Genomic DNA, 27,657 nt, shown 5'->3' on the forward strand with positions numbered 1-27,657 from the left:
TTTATTTTATATCTGGTTTGTATCTTTTTCTGGCTACTACAGAAAGGTCACTGGATTCTGATAGCATTGTAATATCCTAAACAAAGTACCAAGAATGTGAAATTGTGCTCTTTGCTGGATGAGTCTCTGACACTTGGTTATTTTTGTTAAAGACACAGGCCTGTTAGAATTTCAGTGTGTTTCCACTTTTCCTTCATTTATTTATAGACTTGTTTTTGGAGGGCTTCAGAGAGTCTTAGTTACCTATAACAGCCACTTTCAGAAAGAGTTGGAGTAGCTGAAGACTTCCTTTGTTTAAAGTCAGTGAAGGCGGGTGTTATGCAGCCACGCTTATCAGGAGGCTTGCCCTCTGCTTTGGCATGGGGATGTGGTTGGCAGAAAAGCCGGTTATGTCAGTTTTGGAGAAGCAGGGTCCACCTGTGCCAGCAGTGACTGAATGCCTTGTGTAGGCAGAATTGCTGTGTTGGCCAACAGTGAGTGCAATTTTGTCAAAGAGGCAGTGCTGCTAGATAGGACGCTTTTTGTCTTTGCCATGGGGAACAACATAGTCTGTAGTTGTTGACAGGGCTGACTGGCTTTGATGTGTTTATTTTGCTTTATTGTTTCATTAGTCAAGTTGTCGTATTATTCAAAACCTTGAGCTGAACAGGCTTTATGGGAAGTGTCTCCCATAAAGCGTGCTATAACCACATTTCCCTCAAAGATGGCCCATCAGTATTTTTTTTTACTTAGAACTGTTGATTTAATACCAATCTCCTGCCCCTGAAAATGGGTCAAACCCTTCAAAAGTCACTGTCTGGGAAGTTCTTTAATTACGTTGAAAGCTGTCATGGCTGGATGGCAGAAAGCTGCCACCTAAGATATATCTTTGGCTCAAATCTGTTGCATAATCACTAAGGCTGGAAGGCACCTTTGAGATGATCTCATCTAACTCTCTTCTAGGAGCAGTCAGCTACAGCAGATTGCTCAGGACCATGTCCATTTGGGTTTTGAGCATCTCTAAGGAGACTATGCTGCCCCTCAGGACAGATTGTTCTATTGTTTGATCACACTCTTAAGTGTGTGTATATTTATGTGTGCATATATATATACATATACTTATGCGGAATTTGTTCTGTTTCAGTTAGTGCCTTCTGCCTCTTGTGCTTTTGTTGTGCAGTGCTCAGTCTTTTCCACACCCTCATCAATAAGATCACTTTGAGCTTTCTCCCAGCTCTTTCAGCCTTTCCTTTTATAAAGATCCCTAAGTCCCTTAGTCATCTTTGTGATCCTTCGTTGGGCTCACTCCAGCATGTTCATGTCTGTCTCTTAGTGGGGAGCCCAGAGCAGGATCCAGCACTCCGGGTGGATGTCACCAGAGCTGAGCAGAGGGGGAGGATCCTCTCCCTTGACCTGCTAGTGGTGGTGGTACTCCTAATGCAGCCCAAGATGCTGCTGGCCACCTTTTCCTGCAAGGATGTATTGCTGGCTCTTGTCCATCAGGTGCTTCTCTGTCAATCTGCTTTCCAGCCAAGCAGTCCACAGCCTGTACTGGTGCATGGAGTTGTACCTCCCCGGGGCAGGAATTGGCATTTCCCTTTCAACTTCATTAGGTTCCTGTTGGCCTGTTTCCTCAGCCTCTTGAGGTCTCTGAATAGTAGCACACCCATCTGCTGTCAGCCACTCTGTATGGTTGTTTATCATCTTCAGGCTTGCTGAGGGTGCATCCAGTCCCATCATCCAGGTCACTAATGAAGATATTGAACAACTCGGCATTGACTCCTGGGATGCACCTCTGGTCACTCTCCTTCAGCTGGACTAGATGTCGTTGATCACAACTGTTTGAGCCTGGCATTTTGGACAGTTTTCAGTCCATTTCACTTTATACTTATCTGGCCTGTACTCCATCAATTTGTATATGAGAATGTTATGGAAGACAGCATCCCTGGCTTTCCCATCATCCAGTGAAGCAGTCATTTCATTGTGGAAGGCTATCAGGTTGGTCAGGCATGATTTCCTTTCCATGTATCTTTGCTGATTCCCACTGTCACTACTCTAGTACTCTTGGGTGACACTGTCCCAGCTATCTGTCTCATTGAACAGAGCTTCCAGCTCCTTGACTGCTACAAGGGCACTAAACAGAGTGGTCCTGTGTTTCTAAATATGTTCTATTGGTCTGTTACAATCTATTTTCTACAATACCCTAATCGACCTGAGTCTGGTTTGATTTGTGTTTCATTGGTTGGTTTTGTTTCCTTCCCTCTTCCTTTGGTTAGAAGCATGTGCCAGGTGCTGTCTTATATTTATATTTGAATTCTTGCCAAAACAAGATTGCCACTGGCTAGAGATCTAGGATAAAGAAAGAAGAAAAAGACAAAGGAAGTGGTTTGGGATCGCCCATGCTGCCTGTGAATAATCGGGAGAATGTTGTCTTCCTTGGGTGAGATGCAGTCAGAGCATGGTAAACCTTTTGGTGTTTATACTCAAGCTTGAGAAGTTTATTTTTCATCCAGTACTTGGTCATTACAGACTTTTAAGCTACAAATAATGGATCTTAGGTTTGAAATTGAGAAAGCTGTGTAAAAAGCAGAGGGGAGGTAAGACAGGTGTGTTTGGTAGTTTGTGTTTCTGAGGTTTTCTGCTGCACCTTTGATCAGTTGAGACTTTCTGAATTTTGAAAGTTTTGCCCAGCTTATATTACTGCAGTCCAACTTACTGCTGACTGATTTTAGTGTCACATCTGTTCTTGAGTAAAACTTTTAAGCAAGAACTTGATGCATTCAGAGGTATAATTCAGGAGCATTGAGAACTATTTCAGGCATTCAGAAGTGTAATCTGTGGACTGCCATGATTCCTAATTATTGTTGTTGTAAGGAGTTGTGATTCCCTAAAAACACTTTCTGTCATCACTGGCCACTGTTTTTACTTGGGTAATTATTTACCTGAAGACCTTTCAGAGCTTATTGAATCTGGACTGTTTTGGTACTAGAGTGGTTTCTTGTCTGTCACACTGTAGTCCAGATTACCTGGACAGTTGATTCAGCGCTACTTGCTAATACTGAAAAGCAAAATTTGTAAGTGTTCCTCTTGAGGACCGCATAGTAGTGAGATGTGTAGTTTCTTGCTCTTTCTGTTGTCACGTGGGGAAAAAAGTATGTGCTGAAACTACCGTAACATTCCCCATGAACCCTCCAATTTACAGGTAAGACAACAAAGTTTAGATCTGTTTTGTATATGTGCCCATGAGAGCGAGGGTGGTACTGAGTATCATTGATAAGAGGAAATCCAGCACCTAAAATTCAAACACAAAAAGCTGATATTGATTTACTGCTATTTGTCTTTGGAACACAAAGACACATAGATGATGACTGGGAGGTTCTTGAGATCCTCCTTTGGTTGCTGGCATGACCAAGTCAATGTTTTACGGTCAGGAAAGGTGATGTGACCAAAATGAACAACATGTTGTGCATTTCAATCACGAATATAGAAATGTTTCCCCCAGTAAAATAAAAGAGCTTTCAAAATAATTAGTTCATGTTGACATAGTGTGGGTATGGTTACTTACTACTTCTGTGGAAAAAGGACCAGGTGTTTGGCAGTTCCAGTCATAGTCTGCAATGCTGTAAGTATTTACCATGACTGACAATGTGTTCTGAGCCATTTTCCATGTTTAACTTTGTAAAACTGTTCTATAAAGTGATACAGAAATATGCTTGAAACCACAGTTTGTCATGAGAGAAATATGTAAGATGGTGATTTCTTATTTTTATGCATTTATAGGTTTCCAAAATGTTTGGGTTGAGTTGATTAGAAGATGACATTTTTATTTCCAGACTGTAGGTGATGAATGGCTGTTGTCTTTATGATCTGTGGCTGCCAGTATTTTCTATCCAGGGGATATTTCATGTCAGCAACTCTGAAGACAATTCAGTGCAGAAGCAAGACAAAACTACTATGCTTGCTGCAGGCAGTAATGGGGAAATATGATGCTTTGAAGTAAGCTTAGAGAATGCATTTGGCAAGAATAAATGTATGCACTACAAAAAGGTAATGTATACAGTACAAAAAGTGTGTGTTAGGATTTCCAGAAAGTGTATCTTGAGCAGATATCTGATGGTGATTTCTGTTCATGATGAAGAAAAGTTTTCTTACTTAAAGGAAACTAAGTCTTTGTGTTTATATTCAACTGGTTCCTTTGTCAATGGGTGTATTCAGAAAATAGTTTGCCAGACAAATCATTCTGGCTTCTTTTGTATTCATGGCACCATGATGTGGTTCTGGGTTTTTTTACTGAGGGTTTTCTGACTTCATCTGCGGGCAACAGGGGGATAAAGGATATATCACAACATGCATGCAGCAACACTTTTGATCAAAATTGTTCACAGATCAGAATTATACATTGATTTAATGGAGCTGTAAGTTCAGTACCAGGAAATAATACTTTACCCCATTCAATTCCCTAATTTGTGAATTAATTGTTGGATATTATTATGCACTGATAGAATAAAGAGTAACCTGGGAAAAAGTTTTTGCAGCCATTCAGGATTCAGGATTTCTGACTTTTGACCCTGTTGTGCTCTCATCTTTGCGTGCTTGTTGCGATGTGTAGAGCACAGGGAAGTTTCAGTGAAAATAGTGTTATGTTTGGTAGTGCCTGGCTGTCCTAACTGGATCTTAGTGAGGGAAGATTATTTGATCGCTGCAGATCTGTGGAAATTTCTGGCATAAACAGAATTTCTTGATGGACAAATGAGCCTTTATTGCTAAACAAGCCTTAAGCTGTCAGTAAGCAACTCTCATGGCAACAAACGGACAAGTATGTAAATACATTGCAATATTCCTCCGAGTAAATTTTATTATATAAAAATTCAAGTTTGCGTGCTTATTCTTTTTTCATTCAAAAGCAGATAAATCTGAAGGAGGGTGCCTTTTACACGTCTGTGCAATTTAAGTTGTATGATACTGTCAATTGGACACCTTCGGGCTATGTTACATTTCTTGGATCAAACCTGCAAAATATTCTGTGCACAACAATCAGTTTTTTGCAGCTATAATAGCAGTTGCAAGTATGAGAATTAACAAAGCAAGTATGTACCATACACAGACAATTTGAACCTTTCTCCTTCCTTGGCCCCAGATATGCATTGAGTAACAAATGATTGCCCTGTGGGCAGTGATTCATAAATGGTAAATCTTAGGCTGGGATTTAGGCGCCAGGGGAAGAAAACCACTGCTAGCAATCCCTTCCACCACACATGTCCAAAATCCTACCCACCACCATCAATATATGACCTGCTGTCATATTCCTAAATTTACTTTATTCGAGTAGGTGACTGTAGAGTTTTCTTCCCCTCCCCAAAATGGTTGGGAACACTACAATTCCCAAATGACTGCTGCTGTAATGGAAACACTTATTCTTAGCATTTGTTGCTAGGTCTGCCTTTCTGTACATGCATGGCTTACAAGGTGCATTTCCATGTCTGAGTTGCATTCACTGTGGGTTTTTTTTTCTTTTTAGTGGACTATATTGTGGAATATGACTATGATGCAGTGCATGATGATGAGTTAACAATAAGAGTTGGGGAAATCATCAGGAATGTGAAAAAACTGGAAGAAGAAGGATGGTTAGAAGGGGAGCTAAATGGCAAAAGGGGCATGTTCCCTGACAATTTCGTGAAGGTGAGTTTTCTGCATTGACTTGGTTTTACTGTGATTATACAGCAGGCTAGCTGCTATTGAAATGGTTAATACACACATCAGTTGTATTTGTAACAAGATGGTTTGTTTTTTTAACTGGACAATCTTTTAAATTATCTTTTTTTAGTATGCTTTTTCAGGCTGTTTTTGTGTAAGTTCTGCTGTTCTTATTCACTTTAGCATTTCTTTTGGTCTGTACCCCTGTGCTGTATATTCTGTCTCCCTCCTACTGCTGCAGTGCATTAACAGTTCTCTGTAGCCATAGTTACCTGCTTTAGTGAGATGAACTGATTAAGAAACCAAAACCACAACAAACCTCCAAGCCTACCCTTACAGAAGACAGGAAGTCATGAGAGAGTTGGGAAAGTGGGGTCACAGCTCAGTCAGCTCAGCTATAATGAAAAACTACATCCTTAGGCTATGGTTGTGTGGGTATTTCAGCTGGGATTAAGATGCTTTGTTTGAAGGAGCAATTTGGCCCTACCCTGGACTCACCATTGCTGGCACTGCCAGTTTGTGACCGTGCAAAGGGGCAGGGCAGGGAATGTGCCCAACTGAAAGGTAACTATGGAATCAGATTGGTTTTCAGTTTGTTTCGTTTCCTGGTTGGGCTTCCCATTTGTCAGCAGTAAATACCTGAAACAGGAAGGGTGTGAGGTAAGTGTTCTGCTGGGCTGCAGCAGTGTTGTCTTTGGGTTAGTCATCATGTTACTGAAGATGAGCCTCTTCTCTGGGAGCTCTGTCTTACCTGGTCCCATGCAACAAACTTACAGTAGTTTTCTGCTGTGAGATATTGCTTCTCTAACCTTTTATATTTATTTTGTGTTTGTGTCCTAATTTTAATTGAAATTCTTGTTCATATCTTCCAAGTTTTTTCCTGTTTTCTCCACAGATTTTCTAAACGTAATATTAAATATGCACCTATTTATTAGTTACTTACAATGAAGAAGTCTGCAAAGCAGCAAAGTGTGCTATTATACTCTGAAGTTCAGAGTCTACTGAGCTGCAGATATTTTCTCATCTAAACTGTGCAAATGTTATGGAGACGTTATATTTTGCTTCTTTATGCTTTTTAACTTTTTTAGAAACTTCCAAGGGTTGCTTGGTATAGCTTCAAAGAGAATTTAGGTATTTGTCTCTTTTAAAGTGAAACTAATTATTTGCAAAATAGAAGTATCTAATGGATCTTACTGTGATCTTCTCATATCGCTAAACCTAAGGGAAAATTTGTCCGGTGCTGTAAACACTTCTTTGCACTGTATATGTTAAATTTGACAATTTTTCTGTTCATCTGACTGAAAAAGCAAAATTAGTCATTTTTTATTTACTGCAGAGGGGTTTAAGTATCTAACTTTTAAAACTGATGGGAATATTCCAGTTGTTCTCAGGGTCTCCTACCAAGTTTGTGTGAATGCCTTTGACTTGTCTAATATTTTTTTTATGTTGTTTGTAGTTTAGTTCAAAATCCACTTGGGGTTTGAGTCCTGTATAAATAGTAATTTTACCTTAAGTGGTGTTTCAATGATTCCTGTGTTGATGATGTATTTAGTTAGCACACAAGTGCCATATGGGAAGAAAGCATCAACCATGGCTCTTCCCTGGTTCTTGTGTCATCAAGACTGTCTGCTTGGTACTGAACAGCAAAGAAGGGTCAGTTGTGGCTTGTTTCCATGTTGAACACTAAACTTGTTGGGTGTTTTCTTGCCCTCCTGCAGCTGTGGCTTTTATAAACTTCAATTTAAATTATTTTGATTCTGAAAAGTCCTCATGCACCTCAGCTCCAGGTATTTCTAACTATACGGCTGTTCAGTGTGTGCATGGCATGGTCAGTTATCCTGATTCACAGGGCGCAGTCAGTTTTCTAGGTGGCATAGGAATTTGGAGAAGTGGAAAGCAAATTGCATAGAATAAAATTATCTCTGGTTTCATGACAGCAGGGAATAACTTGCCTTCTTGGTGTGGAGTTGAGTGCAGTTACGAGGCTGATTTTGGGAACTTTTTAAGATGGTGTGCATAGGCTGTGGAAGACTGTCATGCAGTGATGATATGATGGGAAAGAATTAATTTTTAGGGAAGTTTGAAGTTGTGGTTTTCTTGATGGCCAATTTGATTATAGTTTCTTCTTAAAAGTCAATTTACAGGTAGTGATAGAGACCATTTCTGGGGAAGTGGGGGTTTTTCTGCCTCCCCCTCCTCAACTGATCTCACTTGGTGGTGCTGTAGGTTGTTGAATGGCCAGGATCTGTGAAAAACTGTGACCAGTCTGGTGCTAATACCAAGCCCCAACAACTGAACTCAAATGCTTCATCTTGGCCATGTGCAGTGTTAACACCTGCAGGTTGTGGGTGAACTTCAGGAAGAATGTGGAAATAAAATGAAGCAAGATTGTACTTTGGTCTTGTGAACAAGGAAAGTCCCTTGAGAACTGGATTTACTCATTTGCTGCCTCACCCAGTAGCTCAGCATCACCAGGTGGTGGTGGCGGCCTCTGTGTGCTTCTGAGCTTTCTGTGAGAAGGGGTGCCTTACCAATCAAAGTAGGAACAGCTCCTGCAAGGACTTGTAGGGTTAAGAGTAGAGAAGTGTAGCAAGTTCATTGGGAGGGGTAATGACAAGAAGGATGTGAAAGAAGGAAAAATATTGCTAATTTCTCATGACGCACAGGACAGGGAAAGGAGACTAAGGATCTGAAAGATGCAGTGAGGTGGAAAGATCTGGAATGACACTAGGCTGGGAGGACTGGGGGAAACTTGGGTGCATGGGGTAGATGTCTCGGGTCAGGTCAGTAGAAACGTGACCAGAGAGAGCAAATTGATGTGACAGAACCAAAAGTTGCACCAAGGTTTGCATATTTGGATGCAGACCTCTGGGAACATACTTGAATATTTATTCCTTATTGAAAGAATTTTCTTATTCTCTTGTTATGAGTGTAATTTCATGCATTAGATGGGGATCTGGCCTGAATTCATTATATGGATAAATTTGGGTTTTTTGTGATATTGGTGCTGGTTTGTTAAGGATTGAACTGAGGCCAGAGTATAACCTCTCCTTGCAGAATATGGATGGTAAATTATAATCTGTGTTGATTTGAAAGATATTAGCATTTGAAACTGAAAACACATGTGTTATCCACTAGATCTGGCTGGCTTCTGCATGTACAAAATATTTAAAAGCATAACAAATATATGACAGATTAAACAGGGTGAAGATGGACATATTTTCTTTTTCAAATGATAGGTGTTTTTAGAGAAGATAAATGAGTTCTTTAAAAGAAGCCTTTGATTTTCATCAGACATCTGCAGGAGAATTGTGGGGGGAGGGGAGGTGCTAATTCCAGCTAGTTTGCTTTTCACTCATTTTGTTAATCTTTCTTCTTCATCCTGTCTGAGGGCAGGAAAAGAGCTTGTTGCCTTTGTGGCAAGATGCAGACTGTCCTTGGCTGCCAGGCAGCGTGCAGCTGTTTCTTGCCTGTTTGAAGGACAACCAAAATATCAACAGGAGGATTATCGCTTCATGCTGCCTGGGTGTGTTTGGTGCCCCAGATTCAGACTCTATCATCACCCCTTCTGTTTCCTCTTTCTGGGCTTTGCTAGTACACAGGATTTACTGCCATTTTACACTACTTTTCATACTTCGAGTTCTGCATGCTTTGACAAATGTGTCTTTTCTGTTTGAACAAGTGCTATCAGCTTCATTTGGAATTGTTAGTCATGCAGCAAATACTTTTTGATTATGTCTATCTCTTTTTCTCAAGTCTTCCAAATATTGCAAAAGAGTTGCATGTAGTGGCAGGAGGTTTATGTTTTGTGTAGTAGTAGCAATTGGGTCTTTCCTGTCAGAAGTGCAGCAAAAGAAGTTGACACTGTGTTTTCAAACGAGTTAATTTGTTGCACAGGCAAGTAGGTGAGCTAAGCACTCTATGACTTTGAAATAACTCGAATGCAGGACGGAATATATGGAAGCTTCCTGTGGCTGCTGCTGTGATGCTTGGTACCTTATAACATCTGCTGGTAAGTTTTTGGTTGGGTTTGGTTTTTGACTTCTACCCAAACATTTTGCCCATTGACTGTGAGATCCTGAAGAAGGATCAGAGCTTGGTGGTGCCCAGTTCCTAGTGCCAACTGGGACCCAAGATATTCCTGCATTAGGTTAGGTTAACCAGCAGCCTGAGATTGTCTGCCCCAAAAGGTGCAGTTCTTGGTGCTGAGTTCCACTGTTTTGCATTAGAAGAAAGAGAACAGGTGGAGTCAATTCAGGGGAACCCCATAAAGTCCCCAAAACATCCTCAGATGCTAGCGTGACAATGCCTTGGATGCAGAGCATGGAGTACTGTAAAAGCTGGGAGAGAAGTTGAGGTGGGATGTCCAAAGCAGTCTTGAAACTAGAGCTCAGGGGTGGTGAAAAAGCTTGTGGTAAACAAGTAGGTAAAAAAAAAAAACAAACTACGTAAAAAAAAAAAAAAAAAAAAAAAAAAAAAAAAAAGGAAGTACAAGCAGTTATACTGCCTACTTGGGAAGCTGATTTCCTTGAATTCACTTTTCAGCATTAGGCCTTTTAAAGATTTTCTGCCTGTAATGCAGTGTTGGATTTGGGTTGCGTAAATATCCAATTTTATTAACCAAACCTGATTTGAAATTTCCTGTTTGAACTATGTGCATATATGCTATGCTTTTAGTGGGGCTGAAATATTTGAACTGGAGTTCTTGTTCCTGTCATTATTATCACCTTTTTTTTCCCTCTTCCTGTATGGGCAATTTAAAAACAACAACTTAAAAAATTCCTGAAAAGAATTAACAATGGAAACCTAGCAAAGTTGTATTGTTTTCTTTAAGAGTGGCTTTTCCTTCCTAAAATTCATCACAGCATGGAATGTGCACACACACATTCATCTCCATTATAGGCTCAAGCAATGCAGTAGTGCTGTTAGATTGAATACGTGAGCTTTTTGGAGATGTGAAGGTTTGTAGGATGTAGAAGGTTTTTTGGTTTTGGGCTGGGTTTTTCATTTGTTTCTGTTTTCTTGTTTGTTTATTCTGAGTAGCTCTGTTCACTCTCCAGCCGACTATTGTGTTGATCAGCTGGAAGGGATGATTTGGTGTTCATCCTTCTGCTCATTTTTGAAGTTTGTCCATACATGACTGAGAATGTTATCACTAAAGTTCCTTGTTTAATTTTATTCATTGCTATATTAGTTTAGTAACTAGCTAGACTGTGAGTAATACAGCTTTTCGTGGTAGTAAAACCAGTTCTATTACAAGCTCAAGGCAGTAACTTGAACAAGGGAGGAGCAGCAGATAGATTAATTAGTAGCTTTCATCAGTTAAGGTAGAAAAGTTTGCTGGTAGGCTTCAGGGGCATTCTGGTGAGCAAACTGGACACTTCAACAAGCATGTTTGGGATATGCGTCGCTTCAGCTGCCGGCTCAGCCAAGGACATGTCGGCCTTAGAGCTGGTTCAGAGAAAGCTTTTTGCCTGTGCAGGTGTGTGCAGCTGCTCCCGCTTAGCTCGGTGCTGATCCTGGGTCCTCCTCAGGTTAACACGTGAACTTTGCTCGTTGTGACATTTTTCTTCCTCTCCCTAAATAAAAAAACCCCTGCAACACTGTGTGTGTTCAAGCAAATATGTCCTTGGAAGTGGTAAGTTTGCTTTATTTCTCTGTATGTTCTTAACAGCAAATATTTTAAGCAGACTTTGCGTTTCAGGGTAATGAACGTGAACAGCAACACAAATGTGAAAGTTGTGACTGTAGTATAAGTTTTAGATTTTATTTAATATATTGTGTGACTTCTTGGCCTTGGAGTTGGTTGTGTAATAAAATTACTTGGGTTTGGTTTAGCTTATCTACCCTTCTGTAGTTTATAGGGACCCTTAGGAAATGCAGACCACTATGGTTCTTGCATGAAGAATTTCTTTTAAAAATGGTGATTTTAAGGTTTACTTTCTTGTTCAACTTCCTGGTCTCTGTGTTTGTGTGAACAAAACAAAACCCAATCCCCTTTTCCTTCCTTTAAAAGCCTCCTTTCACCAGGCTTGGGTATTAGTACTGCTGACCTACCTTCTTAAGGCTGTGTCTTTGCTGCCTCTTTCCTTGCTGGTGGGATGCTGTTAAGCACTGCACGTGCTGTGAACTGGAGAGAGTAGTTTTGGCTGAGAACTCTTTCAAGCGTAGCGTCTTCCTTAATTCCTTTTCAAAAATAGAAAATTGACCTCGCCCAGAACTTTGAACAGGAATTGTGGAGTTGGGAGGGATCGTGGGTGGGACAGTGTCACTCTCTTCTGGGTTGTTCTTAATGTTACTATGGCATTTAATTGTGCCTAAGCTCTTATACAATGTATATAGGATAAGCCCTGTACATCTAGTTTGAAGTAATTGAGATGTCTTTATAGCATGGAATAAAACACATATCTGTGTCCAGGACTTCTGGGTTTGTTCTTCTGCTAGGTGTTCTGTCTGAATTCTTTGCATTCAGGTAATGCTTGGATAAAATTATATATGCGTTAATTTATGAATTGCTGTCAGTCAAATGATAGTTTATACAGCTTTTTCCTTTGCCTTATTGTTGTTCTGAGGAAAGTTTAATCACAGTGGCGTGCATAGGGAGGTGAGATTGAGGAGCTCGGAGGTGTCGTTGGCTTCCCAGGCAGAGGTAGGCAGCCCTGCTGGCAAGAAGGTGATACTTGCTTCAAAGCTGTCAGTTCTCAGTCTCAGAAACAAAGATAACGTGCAAGATTGAAAGCCATATTAAGCAATTTTGGTTTCAGTGCTGAGTATACGAGAGAAATTATGGGTGTAAGGTGGCTTTGTTTCCTGGCAAGGAATGAGGCTTGAGCGTGCAGGCTGGAGCTTCAAGACCTGTTGCTGATAGGACGGTGCAAATCATTGTTCCTTCTGGCTTTTGGAGAAAATAGTACCACTGCAGAGTGTGTTATCAGGAGGTGCCGTGCAGGTTTGCCTGAGCTGCTTCTGCTAATCCCATCCATCAGTACATGCCTGGGATTTGCAAGAACGGTGATAATGATTCCTGTGCTTGTGGTGCAAGAAGCAGATCTCTGCTAGCCAGCTATTTTGTCCTGAATAAACAAGGAAACGGCTTTCTTGCATCTGGAATGTCAGGATAAATGACTTGGGTGAGTCTTCTGTATGATGGGGGCAACCATTGTGTCTAAAATTAATACTAAAATAGCCCCAAAAATCTAGCTGAAAACATTGTTGCGTATACACAAGGCACTGATTATATATAGCCATAAAGTCATTTATGAGAGTTTTTACTGAGATTCGTGGCTCATCATGGATTATTTTTCCTGTGACTTTTGCAATCGAATTGCTGGGTTGACTGCTGGGGTCAGTTGGGCCCTGACCCTGTGAGTTCTCTCCATAAACTGACTGTATCTGGGATGAAGATAGGAAAAACAAAGTCTTGAGGTTGGTTTGAGTTTACAGATGGTCTGAGACTTTGCTCTGTACAGCTGCTATGACTGACACAGCTTGTGGACACCTGTGTGCCAGGTTGTCTTTTTGTGTCATCTGTATGATGGGATGATACAGCACTGGGATTTTATTGCCTTAACAATGTTGGTTTGGGATGTGTGAATTATTGCATATTCCAAAGCAGTGTAGGTATAGCGATAAGGAAGATACAGCATGAGAAAATTATGTGGTTATGTGAGTTATTTATCTTGAGAGTATTAGATCTGGTATGTCACAGATTCTTGCCTTAAGTTAACTATTTCAGTGCAGAAAACGTGGCCCTTGCCTTGTTCTACATGAGCACATTTTAAAATGTCACCTGTAAAGAATGTTTCAGTTTGCATTTGAAAACTTGTTTCACTGTAAGAGTAAAAAACTGTAGTATTGTGAAGTTTTCCATGGTTGAATGTGAACACAGAATGAAGAGAACCCTGGTGGTGCTTTTAATATTTAGTATTTTAAAATATATTTGGAAATAGGGAGTTTACAAATACTGCGCTTCCAAGAGCATGTGAGAAATAGAAATGGCTCCTTCATTTAGCCTCAGTGGCAGTACTGGTACGGAAGGAAACTTGAAATAGTGTTCTGAAGGATGGAGGATAAAATGTAATTAACAACTTATGTGAATCCTACTTAATATGCTAATAACTCTCTTTGATTTGACTTATTCAAGTTCCTTGATTGTACATGTGCCTTTTGCTTTTCTAATGGTGTATTGGCTTGGGATATTCCTCTGTTGTAGCTGTACACTCCTGGGTACTCATAGTGCTGCTTGGTTTGAGTGTAAGGGTTTGTTGCACAAGCTAGTCCAGAAGAAGCAACAGGCATGTACAAGTAGTTATTCGTTTAACCACATGAAACATCTGCTCTTTTGCCTGTCCTTATTTAGTTTTTATATTTGATTTGGGTGTAGTTTTATGAATTCCTCTCTGAGCACAGGAGAAAGGTAAACATTCCCTGGCTGGAAGCTTGCAAACAGGGTGTGTTCCATCAGATGGCGTTTGCAACCATCATTGAGTAAACTCCGTGAAGCACTGCCAGTGTCTTGATCAATGACAATTGACTGGACATGTGCAGAAAACTTACTTTTAAGTTTGGACCTTCACTGTATATGTAAGTCTAAGATACAGCAATAAATATGTATTCTGGAATTAGCAGATCATTCAAGAATAATACCAAAAAGTTCAGTTATCCACATACTGTAAGATGTAATGTTTGTTACATCCTGGAGGCTCTGGGCATGCATTCCAGTGCTGTATTTTTAGTACTTAGACATATGTCTAATAAATCAACGTGTGTGTACACCCAGTACAGTTAATATTAAATCTGTTCTTTTGCCTTTTTTTATGAGGCTGAATGAGGTAATCTACTTGTGAACTTGAAACTTACTGTGTGAGGCTAGCTCATCTGGCCTGTAATCCCAGAACACTTGCACTGCTTGGGAATTTTATTTTCTTCTTGTTTGGGTCATTGTTTTGGAGAGGGAAATTAGCTTCTCTCTTCTGTAGTGTTTTCAGTATTAAATTTGTTCTTGAATGTATGTTTTCCTGAGTTCTATCTCATATTATGAACTGATCCTGAAGTTAGATGTGGTAAATATTTTCAAGGCTTAACAAACCTTTTAGATACTTTTCACTTCCTAAAAATATTATTCTGGTGAATGTGTGTGAGTTCATTCGTGTCTGGAGTGATAAGCTTTCAGGCTCTTAGAAACTGATGATGATGGGCAGTCATCCCTGTCACCTATCTGCTTACAAAACAGGAGCAGAAAGCAAGATGCATTTTCAGTTTAAAATGTTAGTTAACGTGTGAACCTTTAATTAAAAATTAAACTCTAAAACTCTTTTAATCTCCACTGAGATGCTGAGATTTATATTTTTAACCCATATTCAGTGAATCTCTTAAGCATTTAATTTTGTATTTTGTGCAAGACTTGTGGTGGGACATAGATGTGGGAATGTTATAACTTGCTTTAAGCTTTGTGAAGAGGTGGCCACAAGTGCTGGAGGTTTTACAGGGAATAGAAAGAGGTGGATGCCCTGGAAAAGGGATGCAGGGAAGAAGAAAGCTGAGTACAGCATCCTGCAGGAAGCTAGGATGATGGTGAGAAGGAGCAAAGGATGTTCTGAATTAAACATTAAAGTGGATCTGTAGTGGTTAATGGATGACACATTTCTCTGGACCAGCAACAGAGACACTTAACTGGGAGAAGGAGAAGAAATGTGTCTTCCTGCTTTCCCTTGTTGGGGGGGAAGCTTGATGAAACAATGTGCTGGGGAAGATGGATCTATGTCTTGCCCTCTGCCATGTGAGATTCTTTGTTTCATTGATCTAAAGCACTATTTTTGTGACTGGTGGTTGGCAGGAAGTTAACTGCTAGTCTATAGAACAATTACAAGAAATCTAATTAAATTTTCATAGGTATAAGCAATTAGAATAGAAAAGAAATGCAATTAACATTTTAAAATGGTTTTTAGCTGGCTGTGAATGTGGCAGCACCATCAAATACTTAGGTACTATTTTTAGAAATACTTTAAGACTTTTTTCTTAATTAAATGGTTGGGAAACACTAATGTAAACCTCTGTCCTTCCTTTAGTTACTCCTGTTAATTTAGGATGCTTTGCTTCACTGTTGGTAGGAATGGTGATCTGACTACTGTGCTTTTCTGCATCTGGGCTTTGGTCCTTGTCAAAAGCAGATGGAAGGAGTCTTATTAACACTGGCAAAAACTGCTTAGGATGCTAAAACACTACATGTTTCTAGGTCTCTTGTATTTTGCCAATGTTAGCAGACCTCAGATCAGAATCTTTGACACTTATTTGGCACAAGCTTTACAGGTATCCATTTCTCCACAATAAATAATTATTTTTGTTTACATATATAGGTAAAGTAAAATATATGCATGTATAATAACATACATACACACACACACACACATATATATAAATAAAAAAACCTCCTGTATCAAGATCTGAAATTCTAGTCCTGCTTCTACATTCCCCCTGTGCTCCTTATTTAGGAAAGTCCAGTTGTTTGCCTGTTCTTCACCTGCAAGTAATACGTTTATTCTATGGCTCAAGGCTTAGTCTGTAAGTCTGAAGTGACTCTAATATTTTTTTTTTTAGTGCTTCCCAGAGCTCCTACTTATTCCATATGTTTATGCATTGTGAGAAAGAAGTGATATCTTGCCTGACTGATGATGGCTTTCTTCCTAGTAGGGAGGCAATATGATTGGTCACCATATCACTTCTTTTGGTGGACTTTGCAGTGTCAGGTTTGTGGTTGGACTCGATGATCTCAAAGGTCTTCTCTAACCTAAATCATTCTGTATTTTGCATAGATCATAATATATGTAAAATGTGGTAACTTGTTAAACTTATGGTGAATTTGTTTAACAAGAAACCAATGATGTGGTGTGGGTGCGATTTAATAGATGGAAGTGCTGGGGTTCTGTCTGCAAAGTTAAGAAGTGTGAGTCTGGCTTTAGTCAGTTCTTCTGCAGCTAGTTGTATTTTATTCTTGGAGGGAAAAAGTTAGAAATTGTGATTAAATCTGCAGCAGGCACAAATGCTAATAATTCAAATTTCTGAGAATATTTGTCCAACATTTATGAAATTGTGCTGTACAGAGAGTCCACAGATGTCTGCTGGCATTGCTTGATGGCAGTTTATCTATGAAAACTTTGCATCCTTGCTTTATGTACTCTAATGTCTGAAACATGCAAAAACTTTAGATATAAATGGATAGCTCTGTGTAAAACTCTTGTAAGAAACATTTGGGGGAATTCCCAAAGCTGTGCTCAGCTGATAACGGCCTTTGAGTGAATGGTGTGCTATATGGAGGAACTACAGCAAAATTGCTCCCGTAGCAGTAGCTGCTGTGAAAATTGCTGGGGATTGATGTTAGCCAGAAGCTTTTTTCCTAACCTTAATCTTGAACAGAAATGCCTTTGACTGGGGTGTACAAAAGTCAGAATATGAAGCCTCTTCAGTTTTTGAAGAGGCAAAGATGAGGCATGATGCTGCTTTGCTGTTGGTTCAGCCTGAGCATGGGTCAGCACTTAAAAATAAACCCAATGATTTACTGTTAAAGAGTCCCTACTTTGGCCATAAATTAGGCCAAAAAATCAACCCGTGACACATGTTAATCTGCCCAGGAGGTAATTTGTCTTCCAAACCAAGACAAGTTACTGTTCTTCAGATGGTAACTACTTTCATCTTTAAAATGATGTGTTTCTATTTTGAAGACTAATGTTTAATCCTCTGGGGAGTCAGGGTCAGTTTGTGACCTCTCTCAGCTGAGCTTTCCTGTTGAGAGGTGGAACCTGCTGTGACCTCCTGAATGCTCCAGGGGAAGAGCTCAGGAGCTTCACAGCTATTTTGGTTCATAAGTTGTCTTGATCTGTTCCTTTAGTTCAGGGCAAGTGTGGCAAAGGAATGGGACAGACAGGAGTAGCTGCAAATTATTAATATTTCTTTCTTTGCCTTTATTAAATATTTAGCTTCTGTGGGTGTCTGCATTGAAGATGAGGAAAAATTTTCTATTCAAGGAGGAGGCACTGGTGAAATGAAAGACATAGGCTATCTTAGATTTAAGAAACCGGAGCTGTTAAAGCTGCCATTTGCTTTCCTGTCTCTTGCCATAACTAAGACTGTAAATGTGAGAGGTAACTGGTGCTTAAGTAATTAGATACATGAAGATTTTTGTCTTCCAGGAATCATGGTGTTTCACTGCACTTGAACAGATTATGGCTGACTCTGTATGCAGCTGTACAGATTTCTGTATGCATTTATATACAGCCACACACATGCTACTTTTCAGTGACAGGCTTTTTAGTTTTGCAGGCAGTGAAGGGGAAGAGGTACATTCATATAAACAAAACTATTGCCTGTAGATCTATCACAAGCTTCCAATTCCTCTCTCTCCCCTAAAATAGTGACAAGTTAATTCTGATTTCCTTATTTCCAGTGAAAAATGAATCATAAGCTTAATTTGCCAGTCCATAGGTTCTTTACTGCTGTTCTGATGGGGAAGACAAGAGATGAGATGATCGTATGTGGAGGCTCAGACATTTACCTCGGCGTATTCTTCATCTCAACATCTTTTAGAGATTAAGACCATTTTCTGCTGCTTGATCTTGCTTTAAAGTATACTCAGTCAGTAACAGAAATGCACGTTGCTTTTGTACAAGCTGATGCTTCATAGTTTACTGTGGAACTAATGTAAAAAGTCTAAAGATTATTATTCGTGGTATAATATAGGAGGAGATGCCAACTAAGGTCTTAATATTTATGCTTGAAGAATCTAGCTAAGGATTTAGGTTTGCTGGATAATGAGCTTTGCTGTGCCTTGTAATTCAGGAATAGACTTCGTATTTACAACCGTCTTTGTGTCCTTTCAGGTAATCTGCCCTGCTTTCCCCCTCTCTCCACTGCCCTGCTGATTTTAGTGCTCTTCACTTCTGGTGAGGGAGGTGGGGAGAATAATCCTGCCATCCCTGCTGGAGCGTTGTGTGGACAAGCAGCTGATGGTGGAAAGGCTACTTGCTTGCTTGCTAGCTTAAAGTAGGTCAGGAACGCCTGCTTATTTGTTTATTTTAAAAGGCGTCATGAGGCTGTAGATGTTAATTTTTGTCTGCATATAAGGAAGAATAATCCTGTAGCTCAATGATTTTGAGATTTTCTACTTAAATATATACATTTCCCTGAGAAATTGTTAAACTGTGACAGGTGCAATTTTAATGCCTTTAAGATCACCACAATGTTTTTTTTTTTGGTACACATTTTTGTATATCAGCCTGTAATGATTTCGGCAAAAGTGTTGTGAAATGTGTCTAGTGGAGATTATGAAAACTTCAAACCTTTATGACTAGTGCTGTAGTTTGCAACAGAAAGAGTGGGTGGTTACTTCCCAGTTGAGCGTGTCTTACGCCAAGAGACAGTCTGTAGTGACCTTCTACTGCCAAGTCATAAATGCGTAAAATCTGTGTTGCTGATGGAAACACTGACAAGACTTGAACTGCAGTGGACTCTCATCATAAAAATATTAAAATTTCCAGCTGCAGTTAATGTCAGATTTTCATTTCGGCTTTCCTGGCTGGCAGCTCCTTGTGGCCTCATCTCAGAACAAGCTGAAGTGTCCCGGAGGTTTTTTGTTGGTATTGTCACAGCACAGACTCTTTCTGATAGTTTAGATATATGAGGCTTACTTAAAACCTAACAAAAACAAAGAAAGAAAAATGCCTTACTTGTGAAGCCAATGAATAGGCGTCCTGGGCATGTTCAGGTTGGTTATAGTCGTACCTGGGAGATGAGACCTGTGGACAGTGTCATTTGCCAACCACTGAAAATCGAGACAGCTCTTTGAACAGACATATAAGAATTACAACCTCTTATTAAAATTTAGTGTTAATCGTAGACTCTTATTATAGGGGGAATGGTTTTAAGCTGAGAAGTGCTAGGTTTCGATTAGATATTAGGAAAAAAATTCTTCCCTGTGAGTGTGGTGAGACACTGACACCAGTCGGCCAGGTTGGATGTGTCTTAGAGCAGCCTGGTCTACTGGAAGGTGTCCCTGCCCATGGCAGGGAGTTGGAACTATAGATGATCTTTAAGGTGGCTTCCAACCGAAACTATTCAGTGATTCTGTAATTAATGGGGCATTTATTAATATTTGCATCAATTAGTGGCAGTTTTCGGAGAGCCAAACTGGTGTCTTGTTTAAAAATTACACCTTCTGTAAAAAATATTAATGTGTCCAAAAGCTCAGAGAGTCATAATAATGATGCTCAGGGTAAAGCTGCTGGAAATGGTGATAGTATGTATGTCAGAGGATCCTAAGATGCTTTTGAAAATGTAACTTAGAGCAGTTTCTTACTGTTTGAGGACTGATGTGAAATACAGGCCGTGGTATAGTGGACCACATGCAGGTGTGGAGACCAGGGATTCCTGAATTTGCTTTAACTTGGTTTGGTTATAATGTGGTTTTTAATGCCCTGAGGAAGGATAATTAATGCTGTAGTTCCTCTGGAACAAGAAGTGGGGGAAGTAGTGCTTGCTTTACAAGGGTGTTTTAAAGAGTCTTAGGTTAATATGGAAAATGCAGTTTCTGGCTTATCCATGCACTGCTTCCTAACCCCTTCTTCTGTAGTTCTTTGTCAAAACTAGATTTGTCACTACCTGCTGCAGCAGCAGATTCCTGTGTGGGTATTTTTCCTCTGCTTGTTGCAAAGCACCTTCATGTGATGCTACAGTCAGAGTGCTTTCTGATAGAGGAAGCAAAATGTCACTGTTGACTGACTCAAGCATGGTTGGTATTGGTCCATTGCCCAGGTCTGCTCATCGTAAATCTGATTGACTTGTACTTTGCTCCTTTAGTCACCTTGATCTTTTCATTGCATCTTCTTTCCTTTTGTGTGTCTCGGATTAGGATGTTTTCTCTTAACTGCATATTTATGTGTTCAACTTTCATAAAGTCTGGTGCTACCAGTCTCTCTGTGTCTGATCACTTGATCAATAAATCTTCAGCCTTTAAATCTGACTGCAAGATTACTCACAGAATTATTTTAGGTCTTACTTTTTAATCTATACTTTCTATTCAAATTTGTCATTCCTGGGCTTGTATTAGGCTTCTGAGTTTCCTACCCATCACTACTTGGATTACTGACTTTAACCTGGCAAAAAAGATGCTTGCTCAAGCATTTCTCTGTCTATTTTTGGTCTTCAGTCATTTGTAGTGGTTATTGCTTTTGTCTCAAATTGTTCCCTGTTGTTTGTAACCTGCCAATTACTTTGCTGCCTTTAATACTACCTCTGAACTTAAAAGTGTACTGTCTGTTTACTTCAAATTATTGGTGAAGGTGATGTTTACCTTACAGCTTGTTCTAGCACTTGGAAACGGTGTGTGAGGTGTGGTTTTACTTTGTGGGGTTTTTTTTTTCTTCTAATAAATAAAAAAGAGACGGAGGTGATATTTTTCACCAGGCTGCCTGTCATCCCCATTCCCCTTTTGCATCTCTCTGCTTTTCACAAAGTTATTGAAGCAGCTGCTTCTGAAGTCTTGTGTGAAGTGCAGGCCTGGGGAAGGAGCCTGGAGCTGACTCCTCATCAGCAAGTGTTACGACTAAGAAACTGGTTAACTGGGGAAGGCATTAGTTCCTGGAGCAGCTGGAAGCTTTTGGAGGCTGTATAAATTGCATGGCAAAAGATTATAATTTAGAAAATTCAGAGACAGAACCCCTCTAGGCAACTTTCTACGCACCACTATGTTTTTGAGTTGAGCAGAATGGTCTTGAGTAAGGCAACTAGAAAGGTGTTTTGGAGGTGGAAAACTTTTCAGCTGCAGCCAGATGTAATTCCTTATGGTTTATCAGACTTGCAAATAACTGGACAATAAACAACAGTAAGACTGAGAATGACCAAGTCTTTGAAATGTAAAATGTCTGCTCAGATGGAAGGTAGACAGGATGCTGTGTTTTTCTGGTGCTTGGGGTGTGTGTGTTTGTGTGTGTCTGGCTTGGAGGATGGGATCTCAGCAGGGCTAAGATCTCCAGATGAGAAGTCATAGAATCATAGAACAGTTAGGGTTGGAAAGGACAGTTCCAACCCCCCTGCCATGAGCAGGGACACCACACACTAAACTATGTCGCCCAAGGCTCTGTCCACAGCAGGAACTACTCACCTGTTTTCTGTAAAGCCTCTTTATGTAATGTAGGTAAGCGGGAGGAAAAATTTGTTCTGCCTGTAGTCTTGCTTATTCTACTGGCTCTGCTCTTTTGGGAAATAGGAAGGTGCTTTGGACTGTTTGACTTGAGGTTTGCAGTAGGTTGGAAAGCATCAGTAGACTTCTAGACCTCTGAGTTTTTCAGCTGGACAGCTGAAAAGCACCAGGACCTATGTGGTGCTCTCCTGAACATTAAGCCCCAGGTTACTTTTAAGTTAATGTTCCAGAGAGCACCACATAGGTCCTGGTGAATCTTTCTCATGTTTTTGGCATTTCATCAATGCATGGGTCTTGTTGTTTTAAAGTTCGTGTTCACACAACATTAGTAAGCATATATGCATATATATGTATATGCATTGCCAATATTGTTTTCAAATATTATTAGATATTTTATTGCAGCTACAGCTGCAGTAACCAGTGGAGTTGTTAACCAGTGGCTACTGATGGTGAATGCAAGAATTGTTCTGAAGTGGATCACAAAAAGCTACAAAGTACTTATGAGTGTTTGCTTTCCTCAAGACATTGTAATGCTGCAGTGGAAAAGCTGATGGGCTTTGAGGGTCTTGCTAAGCACACAGGCACATAAGATTCAGTGGATGTAACACATTTGGGTTTTCAGAGTCTTTGATAAAGCTCTCAGTCAAGTCATTGAAGGAATGAAGTTGCCATGGAACCAAAGAAGAAAGAATTCTTTTATGGATTGGAAGATACTTAAAAAATAAGAATCAAACAACTTATCAGTAATTTGTCAGGGTAAAGGAGAGTCAGTGATGGGGTCCCCAGGAGCCAGTTGCGGTACTAGCGTTGTTCAGTATCTCTGGTCATTTGGAGAGGGAGTTTGACAGAGCATACTTCCATTTTGTGAATGCTGTAAAACTCTTATGTAGTTCTTATGCTGTAAAACTCTTTATGTATGCCATGCTGATGACGACAACCTAAGCAGATGGAAAGGGTGGCTTGGAGATAGGTAGATGCCAAGAAATACGTACAAGAAAAGGTAGTCTATATCATGCTTACATAGAACTGCCAGTTGCGAGTTGAGCATCAGTTTATAGGTATGTCATACTTTTGCTTTCAGTTCTTCAAACTTCTTATCTCTGAGTGCAGTGACAGCCCAAAACACCAGCAGGATGCAAGGTGTCATCAAATCTGTTGAGACCAGTAAGGGAACAGGCAGCTAAATAGATAGTTTAGGGGATGGAGCTACTGCCTGGTGAGATAGGGGCTGACAAGGCTGGGACTGTTGAGAGGGTGGAGCCAAGGGGAGATATGATCAAGGTTTACACAGCCATGAAGGTAACGATAAACTGTAATACAGTGATGGGGACCACGCACTGGGACTGGTAAAGTGGCAGCTTAATGCAGATGAGAGAGAGAGGAGCTTCTTTAAGTAGCAAAGAGTGAATATCTGGTGTCTATCCCCAAGGAAGCTGCGGAGGCAGACCGAACCGTGGGCGCAAAAAGGGATTAGGCAGCTTCATCTGCAGATCTGAAAATGAGAAAGGAGAGGATGTATCTCCTTAATGAAACCCTTATGGGTGCTCTGGGAATGTGGGAGGATCTGTGTTGCAAGCTAGCTCTCTAAAGAGCGTCTGGGATTGCAGCTGTTGGGAGCTGTTATGCTCTAGATGGGCCATTGATCTGACTTAATGGGTTTCTTCTTGTGCAAAGTGATGACTTCCTTCTTTCAGAGTATCAGTTCTCTGGTGGAATCTCATTTAACGAGCTGATGCAGCAGAGTAAGTGCTGTGTACAATGCCTCTTCTGTCAAGAACTGGTGCTTTCTTTTTTTTAGGCTTCTTAGTCTTGATTAGCACATTCAGTTCCAATCCTAACACCTTAATTTAGAAAGATAGGAAGGTGGGAGACATTTATGAGAAAAATAGTGTCTGTTAGTTTCCTCCTACACCTTTCCCCTCAGTTCCTCCCACTCTGCTTCTTGTATCTCACTTTTTTCCACTCATGTCTTTCAGCAGTATGATTGTATCTTTTCTGTAACAAAAACCTTTGAGCTTTCTGAAGTGGAGCTGATCACCGAATACAGTTTTATATACTAAAATATGTTATTTAGTATGTCATTGAAGTCATATTTATATTTTGAAACAGTTTTTCAAATGAGCTGTGACTTAAGAGTTGTAATAAGAGACTTCTGGGCTCAAAGCTACTTATGGTTGGAGTGGGTGGCTAAAATACTGCCTGTTCCTCAGTTTTCTCAGCACATTAGCTTACTTGTTTACTAATATGATTATATGGAAGGGTTAAGTTTATTAAGGCCTTTAGTATGTTTAGTTGCAGGATGCCATGACTTTTGAGTATAATACATCAGCGCGCACCAGATGGTAAGTACCTGAAATCTGTTAGCCTATGCAGTGCTTGTCTAAAAACACTGACTTCTTAGGTAATTTCAATGGCCTCTCAGTCTTCTAAATCTCTTGTTTCAGGAAGTTAAGAAGGATGTAGAACCCAAGGATGATGCCGTACCAGTCAGGAGGGAGAAATCTGGCAATGTAGCCAGTCTTGTGCAACGTATGAGCACCTATGGGCTTCCAGCAGGAGGATTTCAGCCTCATCCCCCATCCAAAAGCTTCAAGAAGAGTATGTAGTCTTTCCAATTCCTTCAATTGTGTAAGCTGCTGATGTTAATTATTTATTTTTTTTTAATAAACATGAATTATTTAATGTCTGACTTAGTTTTAAGGTTATATGGAAAACTAGAGACATAGTAGGAAAAGCTTTGATTCTGCTCCTGGATGTATGAGCAGAAAACTTACATGTACTTCTCAACAGCAGCAGTAAAGATGAATTTTCCTGGGAACAGGATTTAGCCCTTTCCACATTCCAGAGACTTGATCTGTAGCTTCATGTGAGCCCTGCATGTATCGTGTCAGGTACCTGAATGAGAACTGTAGGCCTCTTCATGATAATCAAAAATCTTCCTGTGGACATTTCTTTTGAACATAAAAGTTCTGCTGGAAATTCAGGGTATTGTGACAAGGAGACATTCTGCAGTTCAGCTTCCTCTTGTTTGGTAGGCTTGCTTTTAGTGTGAAATAAGGTGGAGTTGGTGGTGTCTAAGAAAAATTGTGGTGGTCTTCCTTTGATTGTAACTCAGGATGGTCAGGAGTACAGACTTGGTGCCTCTCTATCTGTGGTTTTCTGCGTTTTAATGCTTGTATTTAAAAAGATGACTAAAATCCAGAGCAAAAGAACTAAGTGTTCCCTGCATCCAGAAAATTGACCTGTGATTTGTATTTGGACACTTATAAGAGACACTGCTTTAAATTACTCTGGCTTCCTCTCTCTTACAAGGGATTACAGGCATTTATGATTTAAGCTTTCTTTTTTTTTTAAAGAAAGAATTCTGAACTTACTGTTTCTGGTCTGTTTATGCTTTGAAGTTTTGCCCATAAAAGGAGAAGAACCGCTAGTTGTCATTTAAAACCCTGAAATGGGACCACCAGATTTACAGATCTGTTGAAACCATCTTCTAGACAACTAAGGATATTACCTTAAAAATCACTTTTAGTGACTTGATCTCTATATGCATATTTGCAATAGTGTGTAAGTGCCTGTTAGATATTTGCATCTGCAGGCTTTTGAAAATCTATCCTGAAAGATTAATGCTGTTCCCAGATTAATGCCACCAGGCTCTGAAAGGGGATCGACCTGATCCTTATAGGTCCTTCCAACTAGGATTCTGTGATTCTAAGAAGGTGATCTGATACTAGTTCAGAGGCTGCCTACTTGTCCTGCTCATCTCCGAAACCCTAGAATGATGTCATATATAGCATGTCTTGTGCTGGTGGCTGTGGCCAGGGTAGTAGGTACAACCTGGGTTTCAAACTCTGCAGTTCTCTGGTTAGTCTCATTCTCCTAGAAGAAAGTAGTGTTCACGTACCTTCCTTTAAGCACACAACTGTTTACTTGGCATGATGACAGTCTCTGCATTTCCATTTTACTTGCTGTTCCCTCTTTCCTGGAAGACTGTTTAAACAGCTCCTGCAGATCCTATTTGCTCTGTGCCTGGGCAGTCATTCACTCACTTCAAAAGATTCCCAGTGCTTTGTTGTCTTCCTGTTTCTGGTTCCTAACCTGGTGAAATGAGGTTTACAATGTTAACAACTAAGTTAAGCTTCTTTGATAGCAAGGTTCCAGTGTGCAGTGAGGTTGTCTCTGCCTAGGGTATCCCTTGTGTTTTTTCTCATATACATTGCTCTCAGGTATCTTATACCAGGTGGGTACTAAGATGTAGGCTCTATTCCTATCAGTTAGATGGCTGCCTTTGTTCAGAAAAAGGAAAATACAGAAGGTGTGTTAAATTACAGCAAGAAAGGGCTGAATTTGGTTTACTCCATACAAAACAAATAAAACCTGAAGCCAGGCAAGTTGTTTTGGAAACAGTTGCCTGAGGGCTTACAGCCCAGTAGTCCTGCACCATGTGAAGCTGGAGTGGTTTTTTCCAAGCAGATTTCCTAGCTTTCTAGGTTAGTCTAGGAATTTTCAAAACTGGAAGGCAGTACATTCTGAACTACATATCACTGAAATCAGACCTTGTGTGAGTTCTGCATGTGAAATGTGTATGTGGGTTTTTTTTTTTTCTTCCCCTCTTCCCCATTTAGATAGAATTGCAATATGAAAAGGAATGCTGAGATCAGATTTATACAAAATGGCCATGACTTTTTAATGTGCCTTTTTCTCTGGTATCGGTTAATCTCATACAAAGAAGGAGCTCTGAAAGCGCGGTAGGAGGTAGTAAAGGCCAGTGAACCGTTTATTGCAACTACTGTTAACCTAACAATCCTTCTGGGCTGATATATGAGTTTCAGTGGAGTTAAAAGAAGGGTGTATTAGGTGGGCAATTATGTGTTATTAGAAATAACTCCTAGAGCTTCATTCTTCTGGTTTATTTGCTTCCTGCCCCTTTTATGCTCTTTAGAGCACAGACCATATACCAGCATGCAGAAAATTCTTGATTTGGTGAGCCCTCTCAGAAATTTTAGATGCTGAGTATTATTTGGATGCCTGGTGTTTTGTACAGAGGATGCTCGGTAAGGTGGTCTTCTAAATGTCTTTGGACTTCGAACTCTGCTATAATAAGACAAGGATCAATCTTGGAGGCAGTATCTGTGTTCTGATACTTAATTGCTAATCTTAATTGCTGAAGTTCGAGTGTGGAAGGAGTGCAAAGTACAAGAGAGTATGGAAACTATACAGCTTCTACAAGATTAAGCTTTACCACTTCAAGCATTTGTTTCATATATTCTCTTAAACTGTGGCAGATTTTTTTTTAAGGAGTTTAGGGATCCTGTGTGGGTCATAGCTCAGGATGACAATTGCCTTCAAAAGCACGCTGGCTGCTCTGTTGTGGAAAAGGTCTGAAGGCATGGCTACTTGTTTGAAGGAGAACTCTGAGTTCAGCAGTAGCATCACTCCAGGATATGTGCAGAGTAATTGGGCAATTGTAGGTTCACACCACTCTGGCTGGAAGAATTGTTGGAAGCCACTTCAATGCTCTCCCCTCTTGGGATGTCACTTTGTCTTTTTACTGCCTGCAAAGCTTTAATGTTACATGGTAAACATCTAAAGACTGCACTATATTTTAATTTTGCCTTTGTTAAACACTGCTAGTTGAAGCTTAGGTTGAATTTCTCAACTCTATACTGGTACTGAGAAAAGGGAGGGGCTTTGCATTGGCAGATAAAAATGAGTTTGGATTTTGAAATATGAGCCAAGCAAATGTTAGCATTACCTCAGAGCTGTAGTTAGCAAAGTCTTTGTTAGAGGACAGAAAG

The 27,657-nt window shown here is 40.0% G+C and overlaps 1 protein-coding gene across 1 annotated transcript in view; it reads left to right on the forward strand.

Annotated features, from left to right (window-relative positions):
* Positions 1-2,403: 2,403 nt before the first annotated feature.
* The window catches only part of CD2AP (CD2-associated protein), a gene marked incomplete at its 3' end in the record, with an annotated part of 51,267 nt that continues 26,013 nt past the window's right edge, over positions 2,404-27,657 (forward strand). Inside the window, exons 1-3 of the mRNA XM_010017205.1 lie at positions 2,404-2,440; positions 5,498-5,658; positions 24,307-24,460. Coding sequence (XP_010015507.1) covers positions 2,404-2,440; positions 5,498-5,658; positions 24,307-24,460 — 352 coding nt within the window. The remainder of the gene's footprint in view (positions 2,441-5,497; positions 5,659-24,306; positions 24,461-27,657) is intronic.

The sequence above is a fragment of the Nestor notabilis genome, unplaced genomic scaffold (assembly GCF_000696875.1).
Source record: "Nestor notabilis isolate BGI_N333 unplaced genomic scaffold, ASM69687v1 scaffold7766, whole genome shotgun sequence".
NCBI classification, from domain to species: Eukaryota; Metazoa; Chordata; class Aves; order Psittaciformes; family Psittacidae; genus Nestor; species Nestor notabilis.